Here is a 14,381-nt window from a genome sequence, read left to right as displayed (position 1 = left end):
TTCACGGCTGAGGGGACGCTTTTCGAGAATGGAGCCCAAGCCCTAGCAGGCAAGCGTCCGAGTTCCAAAGTGTCCCAGGGCCATTTCAGTGGACCAGGCCTAAAACCGAGGAGCTGTCCGCCATTTTAAGAGCCATGTGGCAGCCGCCTATCGCTGCACTGCAAGAGTGGGAGCAACTCAACAACATGGTGAGCGAGACGCTGTGGCCGCAAGAGCGAGCGCAACTCAGCTAGATGGCCGCCACCTGGGGAGGCCCGTTCACGCCGGCTCCCCCACGCCCCCCCCCCCGGGCCGCCGCACGCCAATTTTCGGAGCAGCATTGTAGGTACCAAAACCAGTGCAGCAGTTTACTGGACATCACCTGGGTGCCTGTCGTACATGTTGTGTCAGCCATGTGACACTGGACACAGACCGCTACTGACGAGGCCTCCCCCCGCACCACCCGGGACGCCCCACGCTGTTTTTCTGTGCTGCATTGTAGGATCCCTAAACCAGTGCGGCACCCAGGCGACATCACCTGGGTGCCGTCCAGAACTCTGCACGTTGTGCTGCCTTGGGACTATTCGCACAACAGACCGCTACTGACGAGGCCTCCCCCCGCCCCACCCGGGACGCCCCACGCCAATTTTCGGAGCAGCATTGTCACGATATATTATCGACCTCCAAACTAAGTCACCAGGAGGACTTAACGCAGGGGATATATATAATATATATATATATATTTTCGAGCTCCGCAGGCTAGAAACCGGCCAAAATCAGCACTCACAGCAGATTAAACCAAATACGGTTTAGTGCGCACAAATCCAATAACCAGACGCGTTTCAGCACTTGCCTTCGTCAGAGTCAGCTGGCGACGGCAAGGCGGAAGTAAATTAAGGCATAAATCATAGAAAGTAAAAACGGACCATAAACATAATAGAAGCGCCATCTTTGAGTGGTGAAATAACGCTCATTATAATACAAATGAAAACTCATTTCTAGCAATGCATATAAAGCTGTACAAATCAATCACTCTTCAATGCCAGTTGGATTTAAATTAGATTATCCACTTTTGATAATTTGCCCTGGATGGGCAATTCATCGGTTTAAAGTTAAAACCTAAATTCATAAATCAGCATCAGTTGCATTGCTCGACTAATCAATATACTGCACTGGTAAACAGTCAAGAAAAGTTTCTATACCCCATAAGTCTGCGATGAATTGATTCAGTGATTATGGCCTGGATGGCCGAATTAGTGAGACTGCAAATCAAATTAACCAGAACTCTACATAACACTAATAAAGGGGTCAAGCAGTAAACCAATTAATTTCTTAAAGCATTTTGTATAGGTGTAAATTTCTCAGACAGTGACACAGTTCAAGGTACGATAATCGTGTTATAAGTGTGATGGTAGCTCTTCCCCTGCGTTAAGTCCTCCTGGTGACTTAGTTTGGAGGTCGATAATATATTGTGACTCCAATCGTCTAAGTCTACGTTTCAGATCTCCACCCCTGATGTCTTGAGGGATACAGTCTAGGCTGAAGAAGCTAAGTAGAGTCCTATCACTGTTATGGTGACTAGCAAAATGTCGGGCCATCGGATAGCTTTCATCCTTATTGGCGATGGCCCGTTGATGTTCTAGGACTCTAAGCTTGACTGCTTTCGTTGTGCTCCCCACGTACATCCGTCCGCAGGGGCACTTCAGGCAGTACACCACAAATGTGGTAGAACAAGTAATAAACTTGTTGATTTTAATCTTGGAATCTTTATGTGGCACCTGATAGCTCAGTACCCTCTGACTATCACTGCAGGCTTTGCATTTCCCGCATGGATATGAGCCATGCATGGCGTGCAGTTCTCCTTTAGACTTCTCCTTTGGTAGGTGGCTTGTGACCAATCTGTCTTTTAGTGATCTTATTCTCCTGAACGTTATCATTGGGTGCTTTTGTAGGTCCTTTCCAATTATGGTATCCGATTGGAGGATCCCCCAATTTTTTTACATAATGGCTCTGACTTTATTCGCTGCCACCGAATAGTTGGTGATAAGTCTGATAATGCCATTCCCTCCTTTGGGAGTCTCAGTCTTTTTATCCTGCAGTAGGGTATGTCTCTCAACTTTTTTAGCTTTCTCTTCAGCTTGTTGGAGGACGTTTATAGAATAGCCGCGGGATCTAAAGCGTTTCACGCTTTTTTGTGCGGCCTCTGTAAAATCTCTTTCCAGGGAGCTGTTGCGCTTTATCCTCAACAGTTCCCCATAGGGGATGCTCTTAACTAGGGAAGTCGGATGGCTGCTGCGTCCGTGTAGGACAGAATTACCCGCCGTCTCTTTTCTATAGAGGGCGGTTTGAATCATGCCTGAGTCAACGAATACCCTTAGATCTAAGAAGTTAACTTCTTTCTTGCTCATAGTGTATGTGAATTGCAGGTTAAGATCGTTTTTGTTTAGAATCTTGATGTACTCCTGTGCTGAGAGTTCGGACCCCCTCCAAATAAGGAAGAGGTCATCGATATACCTTCTCCAGCATATCACCTTGTCCACCCAAGGGGTTTTATCGTCTGCCCAGGCCACCTGCTTCTCCCACCAGCCTACGAAAAGGTTCGCATAGCTGGGGGCGAAGCAGGTGCCCATCGCAGTCCCCCTCACTTGCCTGTATCGCTGGTTCTGGAAAATAAAGATGTTATTATTTAAACAGAAGAATATGAAGTCCAGAATCATTCTGCTGTGTCCCAGATATCGGGCGGGTCGTAGATTAAAAAAAGTCCGGACTGCTGCAATTCCATCATGGTGTCTGATGCTCGTATAAAGGCTCGAGATGTCCATAGTAATCATCACTAGATCGTCCTCCCACTCCACATCTTGTATTTGCCTGAGAAAGTCTTCAGAATCCTTTGTATAGGAGCTCAACTGCGAAACCCATGGGGCCAAGAATGAGTCGATAAATTTTGACATTTTTTCAGTTAGTCCTCCAATGGATGACACCATTGGTCTCCCTGGTGGTTGAGTGGCATGTTTGTGGATCTTTGGAAGGTGATAAAAACTAGGTAGTCTCGGCTGTTTATTTTGCAAGAATAAGTATTCCTCCCTTCCTAGTATTCCTTTCCCATACCAGTGTTCAACAAGGGAGTGGTAGTTCTGAATACTCTCCTGATATTCGCGTTCCGTTGTAGGTATATAGTTGTTACGGTCCAGTAGTTGGCATAGGGCTTCCTTACAGTAGTTTTCACGGCTCTGGATAACAACATTCCCGCCTTTATCTGAAGGCTTTATCACTATTGAGTCGTCTTGTTACAAACTAGTAATGGCTTTTCTTTGTTTGAATGAAAGGTTCCATTTGATGTTGCCCTTCTGTGATTCTTCAAGTTTGGACAACTTCTGTAAGTCTTGATTAACAGCTTCTGAGAAAACGTCCACTGCATCCGTTGGTGTCTAGGGGAGGAAGCGAGAAGTTGGCTTGAAAGTGCTGGGTTCACCAATCTGTGTTATGCCTATGGATGTGCCTCTATCTATTGTGTCAATTGGCGGTGTAACTTGGCTCCCGCCTTCTTCCAATAGGTCTTCAAGTACAGCCAAACTTTCAAGATCACTTATACTCATCTCGGTGGGATCTGCGTGGGCTGCACTACTCTTCATGTGTGAACCATGTGTCTTATCTTTAAGCGCTTTCTGTTTGAAGTACTTCCAGAGTTTCAATTTTTGAATGAATAGAGCATATTCATAACGGCCTGTTGGACAGAAAGTGAGTCCCAACTTCAGGACATTTTCTTCATCTATTGTGAGGACTCTTTCTGAAAGGTTGATGATATTCAGATCCTCTGCTATATATATAAAAACCACACCTTGTCACTGAAATCCCAGGCCCTGGCAGCAGTGGTGTACATTCGGATGTGAGCTCCGTACAACATCAAATTTCACCTTCCCTTGGCCCGTAGAAAGAAGATGCGCACTCCAATGTTTTTTGCATTAAATCAAAGCTTAATCCACGGAAAGTGTAGGGTTGTCACACTACTCCCAACGCATTTCAGCAAGCCCAAAAGCAAATTGGCTTTGACCAGTGTGCAAATTCAAAGACTTGGGATCTTATGACGCTGAAGTAGCCGATTGGCAAATGTCCAGGACAGAACCTCTGAGTGCCAACACGGTGGAAGAAGCCTGGGCTCTGGAGAAACGGGATTGGAATCCTTCTGGAGTCTGATTATTGGCCAATGTGAAGCAGATCTTGATGCTAAGCACAATCCATTGGGAGATGGTCCTTTTCTGTACAGCCTTGCCTTTTTTCATTCCAGTGAACCCCATAAAGAGCTGTTGGTCCACCACATGTTCTTTGGTATGACTAATGTAAAATCTCAGTGCTCTTTTGTGGTCAAAACAAAGTCTTTCCTCCTTAAAGGGGTCAGGTGAGCATGGCACACTGACTGGGTGATGGCTTTGCTGACATGGAACGGCGTCACAACTTTTGGCAAAAAGGATACCCACGTCCACAGAAACAGTTTATCTGGGAAGAACATGGTGTACAGCAGATGGAATCAGAGAGCCAGCAGCTCACTCACTTGTCACTTCGATGTTATGGTGATAAGGAGCACTGCCTTAAGGGTAAGAAGCGGCAGAGGACAACTGTGAAGCAGGCCAAAGGGAGTGCACATCAAAAGTGTGAGAACCAAGTTAAGGTCCCACTGGGGCATGACAAACGGGGAGGGATGAAACAAGTTGCAGGCCTCTCAAAAAATGGGTCACAGTGGTTTAAATATTAAGGGCTGGTCTGGCATCCCTAAAAAGACCCAAAGAGCTGAAAGGTACCCTTTAACTGTGGGCTAAGCAAAGTCTTGACAGGAAACAGATGAAACGAACAGAACGCCAGATAACTTAGCATGGAGGGGATCAATTGGATGTGTGCTACACCCAACCACAAATGTGTCCCAACGACAGGAATGTACCGTTTGTGTTGAGGTACGTCTGGCTATCAAGATTACACCAACAACCTCCAGAGGAAGATCAAAGATGTTCAGCTGTCGCCGTTTAATCTCTATACATGAAGATGGAGACTGCAAAGGCCTGGGTGCAGAACCCTGCCTTGATGCTGCAACAGCAAGTCCTCCTGAAGGGGCAATCAGATCGGAGGACAGATGCTAACGCCCAGGAGTTCTGGATATCATACTTTCAATGCCCAATCTGGGCCCCTAGGACGACTTGGGCCCGGTCAGACAGAATCTTCTTCGGAACTCGGGCAGCAATGGCATTGGCAGAAACGCATACAGGAGTCCCGAGTTCCACCCCAGGCAGAGATGCTTTTGAAACTCCAATGCGCAGAACTCCTGGCATTGTATATTCTAGGTGGAGGCAAATAGATAGGGCAAAGGTTCTCTTCGTTCCCAGAACAGATCTTGTACCGCCTCCTGGAGTAATTGCTAGGTGTCAACTGCTAAGTTTGTCCAGCCTGGCATTCAAAGATTCTGCCAGTTGGTTCACCACCAGGAAATCTCTGTAGTAGTCCAGCAATTTCCAGAGGCATCGTGCTTCTTGTCACAAGGACCTGGACCCCACACCGCCCTGCTTGTTGCAGTACCACATGGTAGTGCTGTTGGTCTTAAGCAACTGTAGCAGCCTCCCTTTGAAGGATGAAAAGAGGGTTTTCAATGACAAGTGGATGGCCTGCAGCTCCGGGAGGCTGATATGGAGCCCAGCTTCCACCAGAGGCCAGATACCTCTGATCTCCCCTACTCCCAGATGGCAACCCCTGACTAAAATGAAGGCATTTCGCACCACGGTCAACTCTGGGCGGGATAAGGAAAGAATTCTGCTGCAAACCCAATCGTGTTCCAATAACCACCACTGCAGATCTTTTCCAGCTACATCGAGATTTCAAAGGAGACTGTGAAAGTCCCCTTGACGGTGGGTCCACTGAAACTTTAGATCCTACTGCAGAGCTCACAAATGCTGCCTGGCATGTTTTACTAGCAGGATGCAGGGGGGGGCAATCAGTCCCAATAACCTCAGAGTTGAAATCCCGGACAGAGACAGAAAGGTCGGGATCCTTGTCCAAATGTCCTGGACTCTCCTTTCTGGGGAAAAGTACCAAAACGGAACCGTGTTCTGAATGGCTTTGATGAAGGGGAGTGTCTGAGGAGTAGCCAGACTTGACCTCAGCACATTGATAGTTAAACCCAGACAACAGGAAGTTTGCCGTATTCTGGAGGTGGTTGAGGACTGCTAGGGGCGAGCCCACCTTCAGCAGCTACTCATCAAGGTAGGGGAAGACTGGAACACCCTGACTTCCGAAGGTGGACTTCTACCACAGCCATCACTTTTGCTGGTAAGCCCAAACAGGAGCACAGCAAACTGAATATGTTCCTGTCCCACCACAAACTGCAGATGGCGCTGATGCACCTGCAGGAGGGCTATATGGAAATAGGCATCCTGCAGGTCTAACAACACCATCCAGTCTCCAGGGTTGAGGGCAGCAAAGACCTCGCTAGTGTGAGCATCTTGAATTTTTACTTTCAGAGGAAGACATAGAGAAGGCACAAGTCTAAAATAGGAAGAAAGACTGTTGTAATTCTTTGGCACTAGAATGTAAGACGGACAAATTGTCCTCCTTCAATCGTACTGGGGACAGTGGAAGGTGCTGCAGAGTGGCAATGAAGTGCAAGGTGCACCCCTTATGGGCAATCTGCAGGGCCCACCTGTCCAATGAAATGGTCTGTCAAGCCCGCAAGAATCGTAAGTTCCTGCCTCCAACTGGGTGGCTGTATTTCACTAAAGGCATGCTAAAGGGGTTTGGCAGGTGAGGGGGTCGTGTAAATGCCACTGGCTTCATGAAGGTCATCCTACCAATTTTCTTCATGGTATGGTGGGCCTGTTTCATCACTGGCATTGTAATCACTGTATGAATCTGTACCAAATAGGGAATGCAACATAGGTGTACTTTCTTGAGAAGGTGGCAGGTTAAGTGGGGGAAGAGGATTTTCGATTTAAGTCGAGCACAGTCTGGGTCGAGGTCATCGTAATTGACCTGACTTGGAGCTGAAGAGCACAATGGGCACCTCTTCCTCATGCATCTGTGGAGTTGGCATCGAGGCTTCGGGAACTGGAACGGTGCTTGGCACTCAAGGCGAAGTTAGGTCCAGAGGAGACCCAGTGGTGGATTCCAAGGATCTAATTGGCACTGAAGGTGAACCTGCGGGGGTATCCCAGTTAAGGAGGGCTGTTAGCTCTGTGGGACCCATATGCATGCCGGAGGGAGACGGTAAAGATCCGAAGAGTCGAAGCATGGCCTTGTCGAACTGTTCGATCTGCCTCAGTGCCATAGACCGCCCCGGAACGTCGGGATGAGCCTGGACAAGTTGCAGGATGACCTCCAAGGTAGATTTTGGGAGCAAGATCGAAATGCATGGCGACGCTCCTGCGCCTTCTCTGGAGATTATGAGTAGCGGGAAGGGGTCAAGTCGTGCTTTAATTTTTTATACAACTTGGAGCGGGACAACAACCAACCTCGGGAACGACTCCTGCAACTTCTGGTACAGGAATGGGGCTGGAAAAGACCCTTTGACTCAGATTGGTCTCTTGCGAGAGTCTTCTGGTGCTTGGCAAAAGTTTTACCTTGCAGTCCAAGTTTGGCCGTTGGGGTCATCAATACACAATCACTGATGATCTTAAGCGTTGTGGCTTGACCCCAGGCGATATAGCCAAACTGGATGAAAAAAAACAAGCAGTCTTAGAGACGCGAGGTAGCCCTGGATTCTCTTCTGGTGGCAGGGAAAGAAAGGAACTGATGTCAGTGCACAGTTGAGGCTCCTACATGAGCTACACAGATTATTTCCGGAGTGGAAGTACGGAGTCACATGGCAGCACTTATTGGCACGTAGAGGTACTGCTGAAAGTAACCAGTCTGATGCCTGGGGAATATTCAAAAGGTGAGGTGTCTGCTTTTAGAAGCCTCTATCAGAATGTCTAAGGATGTCTAAGGCCTCAGAATCTAATTCAAAGAGTTCCTCCTCCAGGCTAATCTCTGGGCCCTAGGCAGGAGCAATGATAATTATTCATCCTCAAAGCAGGCTCAAACCTCCTCTTTGTATGTCGGACAACTAGTAGCAAAGGGTTGGCACTAAGGCCTATTCCAAGGGTGGCAGAGGTGTTACCAAAGGCGGGAGTGAGGGGTCCTTCACAGGCAAAAGTTTCCTCAGACAAGTAGACAAGGCTGGGGTATGGAGGCAAAACGTTTATTAGTGTCAAAGTTAGAGCTATCCTGAAAATATACAACATGGCCAGTCGAAAAACCTCAGATCTGGGAAGGGTTGGCAATTGGGAGTATTTCAGAACCAGAATCTGACTGGTCCCAGGAGCTGGATCATTTCTTGGAGGAAGAGGGGAATTTTTACTTCCTGTAAGGCTTTTTTGTGTTTTCTCTAGAACAATCCCTTGAAGGAGCGCTCCCTCTCAGGCTACTGTTTTGGAGTATCCTTACAGACTCTTTCCAAAAATAACTTGTCCTCCTGCTCCCTGATAGCCTTCAGGTGCCTGGATGAGAAACAGTTAACAGGTCAAGGGATTGTGGTCAGATACTAGACACCACATACAATTGTCATGTAGAACCATTAAGGACAACATTTATGTCTATTGTTGAGACATCTGACCTAGTAGCTGTTGAATTTGCAGAGAAAGTATTTTGCTAAAGGCCAAATGCACCTTCAGACCTGCATTGATGAGACATGGAAAAACAGTAACAGACACCACTGCACCAGTAAACACTATACACAGCCTGATGTAATCACATCTGGGAGAGATAGAGCCACAACTTGAGTCATGGAGGGCCACCTTGAGAACTATTGCTGGGGAAAATGTTTTCCAGATCCAGTCTGGCCTCTGGTGAATATTCTCAAGTTTTGGAATCTGTAGTAAGAAGAATCTATCAGAAACACTCTGTGCTATATGGTAGCTCACTCAGACAAATGATCAATGCCTAGAGACAACTGAGACCCCATATACAGGGTTTAGCTTAGCTAGAGCAGCAACATAAACTCGCAGTCCTACTATCGTTCTGTTACCCTGCTCCATTTATAGCCAGGGGGAAGGGGTACCCTTGGGTTACCTTTGAGCAGCCTATGCTAGCTCTGCCAATGGTAATCACTGGTCTGTCACAAGACTTCGACATAAGTTATGTCATCTTGCCCTATTAAGAGCGGGATAACCACCACTCCTGTTCCCTGCCCATCACAATGGAAGGCATAAAGGACACAAGCAGGGAAAAGGTTAAAGGCCTCCAAGTGCAGGAAAAAAACTCTCTGCAAGTCAGAGATGTTTACTTTTGTTCCAGCGAAAGAAAAATCCACTTTATGTTCCAAAGTAGAGTGCTACTCGCCAAAAAGAGCTTCATCGCCTTGTCAAGGGTAGTAAGCAATATATCAATACAATTACAATTTGGGGGTTTATTTCCTCTGAACAAATCAGTTGGCTAGGTAAGCATTTTAAACATGGCACCTGCTCGGCAAACCATCAGTGACGGAAGCCATTGTGGCAGTGGCTTCACTCACAACATAAAAATCTGTGCCAGGTAGGTGGGAGATCTCCAGATATAGTGGATGGACCTCCACCAATATGGTGAAAGTCATGATCTTCACTGCTCTGGTGGTGTTGTGTGTGTCTCATTGTCATTTTTCTTATGTTAGCCTAATTGTGCACATTATAGGCTGATTTTATTTTGAACATATTTCTACATAGCAAGCTTGTTTTTGTGCTACATATTTTCACACAAAACCTGCACATTTTCAGGTTTTATTTTACCCTGGGATTTAGTCTAAGCACACTAGACAAGTTCAAACAACATTTGCCCCTTGTTAATCTCTCTGGGCAGACACAAGCACCTAGATATAACAAGACAATACAGCTGCTGTTTGTGAACACACGTCTTGTCATATAACCAACGACAGGGGTTCTGAAAAACACACACCGAGTGAAGGTCCTGAGGCAAGAGTGCTGTGTTAGCTGTGATGTAAAACATCCACCCATGTATGCGAAGGTACATGGTCCGCCACTATTCCCAGAGATCTATAAAGTATAATCATTTAGCTTCAGTAGAAAAAGGGGTGGGGGGTTTAGGCTAATCAGTCTTATAACATGAAAGGCTTTTTATGATATATGGTCTGAAAACAATGCTAATGATATTTTTTGATATGCATTTGTTTTCTAATTGTGGCGCAAATACTGCATCTTAGAGCACAATAGTCTAAATAGATAATATAAACTTCATTTGTGTCCCTTGTATATTTTATTGTGGACAAGTACGAGTGAGAGAGAGAAAGGGTGTGTCCTGTTACTGCGATCCCTGAGAGGGTCGAGAGGGTTGTATTTAGGGGTGCAAACTCACTTGTTTCTCTAGAAAGGTTAGGAGGGCAAGTGAGGCACTATAGCTAGCTGGACTCGGGCTCATAGATACAGAGGTGGTATGGTGACTCAGTTTCTACATGCTGATCTTCTATGGTCCCAAGCATAGTTCTGTTCCTGGGGAGAATCCCTGCAACAACGGAAAGGACAATGGTCTATTTGAGGCCCTCATTTTTGTAAAGAAACTTAATTCACTCATACTAGGAAAGGACATGGAAAGATCGAAGATTTCTAGAGATTGTCTGTCTTCATGCATCTCACCTGTATATGACATTTCTTTCCAGTGGAGTCCAGGCTTCTGATTGCCTCTTCAATGGAGTGATTTTTCTGGTGCTTCAAAACGTGTGACTGCTTGGCAGGAGTGGCAAAATGTGAACCTTGGGGATGACTGACAGGAGTACTATCTTGGAAATGTGAATACTGTGAATGTTTGGAAAGAGAGGTATCATGATAATGTGAAACCTGACTATGATTGGGAGGATAGTTATCCAGCCTATATGTATCCTGTAGACGCTTGGCAGGAGAGCCATCATGCCACTGGGAGCCCTGGGAATGACACTCAGGAGAGCATGCTTTCAGTTGAGAATTGTGTGGATGCTGAGCAGAAGAGTCATTGTGTAGACCCAAATCTTGTGGATGAGTGACGGAAGAGCTTGCCTGCTGCTGTGAACTATGTATATGTTTGTCATGAGAACCCTGTTGCAGATCGGAATCTTGTGGATGCTTAGCAGAAAAGCCTGCTTGATCATGCGAACCATGTGGAAGGTCTGTAATATAGTTTTCCACTTGATGAGACCTAGATGGGGGGCTGGAAGATGAGGTATGACAGTAGTAACGTGGTGAGCAATGTGGTTGTGTCTGAGATTCTTGCAGGTGAACACCAGGGTCGATAGCCTGTCTCTGTAAAGTCTGTGAAGAATTTGAATCAATGGCCTTGTCTGCTGACCGTTTATCACCAGGTGTCAAATACAATTTGGCAGGATTCAGTATTCTAAAACCCTGTAAGAAAAATAAACAAGATCAGGTCAACAAAAAGTGACCAGATCTTACATATCAAAAAACAGAAGTCACAAAACAGATGTATAGAAAAAAATGAGAAAACAAAAGGAAAAAGACAAATGTGGATGCTAATGTGAGAGAGAAAAAGGCACGAGCTAGAGCAGGAGGATATACAAGGACAATGGGCTAAAAAAAGGGAGGGAAAAGTGAAAATGACTCGGCAAGAAAGGCAGAAAGATTTTATTTTAAAAAAATGGGGGAGGGCTGAAAAAAAGAGGAGCAGAGAGTACAGTAGAAAGCACAAGAGGAAGAGACTGAGGCTATTGGGCATATACCACACAGAAAAACAAAGACTACAGGATGCAAACAGCAGAGAGTTCAGGAAATGAGCAAGAGAGAACTAGTTGGGAAGAAATCGTACAGAAGACAGACCAAGAACCAAATGCAGGAGAAAGGCCAAAAGGATATATCCAAACAAAGATTCAAAACAAAAGTAGGGTAGGAAGTAGATGGAAGCAACAGAGATATTAGAAATTAAGAGATCTAGAAGCAATCACAATAGGAATACCAAAACAAACTAGGAAACACAAAACACAGAAAAAAGTCCAAGAAGCAAATTAAATGGATAGAGTCTAAAAAATGGACAGAAATACAGAGAATAGAAAAAAATCAAATCATGGAGCCTGACATTTCTTTATGGAAAACAGTGAAACAGCTTATAATCTAATAAACAACAGCAACCTCTCTCAGAATACTATGCTATTATGCAGTTACATATTGTATTTAGAGGCTGCACATGATCTTCGTCTACAACCTGTGTCAGTAAAGTCTACTGATTATTGTGCTTGGGGTTTAAAGGAATGCTGATAAAATACATTGTAAAATATGGACTGCACAGGAGAAACAAAATACAAACAAAATAAAGCATAGACACCACATATACTAAAACAAATGAATCTGAATACAATGGACTATACTTTTTTCTTATGAACTATGAGACTGTAGCAGTGAACAAACTGTACCTATCTGGAAAAAAACATGGGCTCATGCAAATAAAGTAGACTGTATGAAGGTAAGTGAATTTCCAAGTTTGCAAATAGCCAATTCTTTTAGCCTAATTACGCAATTTGGTGTTAAGGTTCCTTGTGTCCTGTTAGCCAAACAAGATGTAAATATAAAAGCCACCAAATTGATATATATATATATATATATATATGCAAAAGACACTTCCTAGTGTTCACCGCCTCACGGATGCCAAACCAGGACACGGACCACACGGCAAGTGCTTTATTTCCTCACACCAACAGACATGACGCGTTTCGTCCGGTAAGCCCGGACTTGATCACATAACATGCCGTGACCACCACAGTGATTAAATACTATTTTCCCTAACACAAGACTCCTCCCATCTTTGTCATAGACATAAAAGATAGACTATGTTTTAACCAACTGTTTCTTTTAACATTGTTGTTTAACTTTTCTTTTTGCAAACATGCCAATAATATTCTATTAAGAAGACATTGACTTGGAAGATATATATAAATACATACATAATATATTTTATCATTTTGTCAGATATACTGGGCAAGTGCCCTAGCTCCAAATTGTATTCGACGATAGTTCATTTGATAGAAAACCATCTCCATAATACAAAAAAAAGGGGGGATAAGATCAATGTCGCCCTTCACAGATATTGGCATATAGTTCATAGCTTATAATACTTTCAAAAAAGAGCTTGGCAGAGAAGGAAAAAATAGTGTGATTCTTTCATATAAACTTAGATCGAGTGCAATGTAGTTTTAAAGCAACCAACAAAATCCATTAGTAAGGCACTATGCATGATGATTTAAATAACGTAACAGTATTATTCTTTCAGAGTACAGTTACAGTATTAGGTAAAGTGCTATCATTTTAAATATCACAAATATAAAGTGACTAATGCAAATGACAGAAAACCGTGAGTCATTCTTGATATGGTAATATTGCCAATATCATTTGGTTATACCATACAAAATTCATCAGATAACCTATATTTCACCTAATATGCTTGTCTCTATATGTGCAAAATAGCAGAGCGTAAACCATCCACCCACCAAACACCAGATAAAAACAAGTAAAACCAAAAATTGGTAAAACCCGCTAAAATCCAGTACATGGAAGGCAAAATAATCTACACAAAACCACTTATATACACATTAAGATTTCATAAAAGGTAATAAAAACAATCCAATATATACATACAAATTCATAATGAGGTAAAGTGCAGTTTTTATGACATAGCAGCATAAATTGTAGTAATATATATATATATATATATATATATATATATATATATATATATATATATATATATATATATACACACACACACATACATACAACAAATGGCAACTCCTGTTCGAGAAACCAAAAGGACACAGCAGGGATTCAACAGGAAGATCGTTTTACTGATAGAAATTGCGGCAAAATGCATTTTGACATTCAGTCTTCATCAGATGCCTTTCAATGTCGGAATGAGGTAGCACCTTTACTTAAACCTACTTGACTCCGCCCATATCATTGGAGTACAGATGGCCTTAATTGAGAACTCATAGTCTCTCTTTCGTAGTCCGATGTGGGGGACTACCACTCCCAGAAGTCATCAGGTTGGTAACGGTCTTCTGTGGGGCTCTTTATCATATTTATACTGTTCATGCCTTTTTCGAGGTGGGTGGTATTTCCTCAATTAAATCAGATACGATGGTAGATCGGTCTTCCTTAGGTCCCCAGACGCTCTGCCTTCAATACTGCCCCCAGCAGGGTCGGAACAACAGCACAGTGTCCGTGTTCCCCCGTCAGATCCGGGTTGCTCCTGGCAAAAACAGCTTGCTGGGATGGTTCGTGACGCGGTCTGAGGTTAACACCAACTCCCTGGGAATAAACACAATTTTGCCAGAAATCCCTCAGACTCTTTAGAACGGGTCCTTTCGCACGTTACTGGCTTGCGTGCTAAACATACAACAAACGGCAACTCCTGTTCGAGAAACC

The 14,381-nt window shown here is 44.3% G+C and overlaps 1 protein-coding gene across 2 annotated transcripts in view; it reads right to left on the bottom strand.

The window, feature by feature from the left end:
- Nucleotides 1-14,381, bottom strand: part of TDRD5 (tudor domain containing 5) — a 1,550,608-nt gene that overhangs the window by 401,440 nt on the left and 1,134,787 nt on the right. For both annotated transcript variants that reach the window (XM_086955296.1, XM_086955303.1), the window contains exon 11: nucleotides 10,617-11,354. In XM_086955296.1, the coding sequence (XP_086811422.1) occupies nucleotides 10,617-11,354 (738 nt within the window). The remainder of the gene's footprint in view (nucleotides 1-10,616; nucleotides 11,355-14,381) is intronic.

The sequence above is a fragment of the Lissotriton vulgaris genome, chromosome 1_1 (assembly GCF_964263255.1).
Source record: "Lissotriton vulgaris chromosome 1_1, aLisVul1.2, whole genome shotgun sequence".
In the NCBI taxonomy this organism is placed as follows: Eukaryota; Metazoa; Chordata; class Amphibia; order Caudata; family Salamandridae; genus Lissotriton; species Lissotriton vulgaris.
Note: the sequence above shows the minus strand (reverse complement) of the source record. Positions and strands in the feature narration are given on the sequence as shown.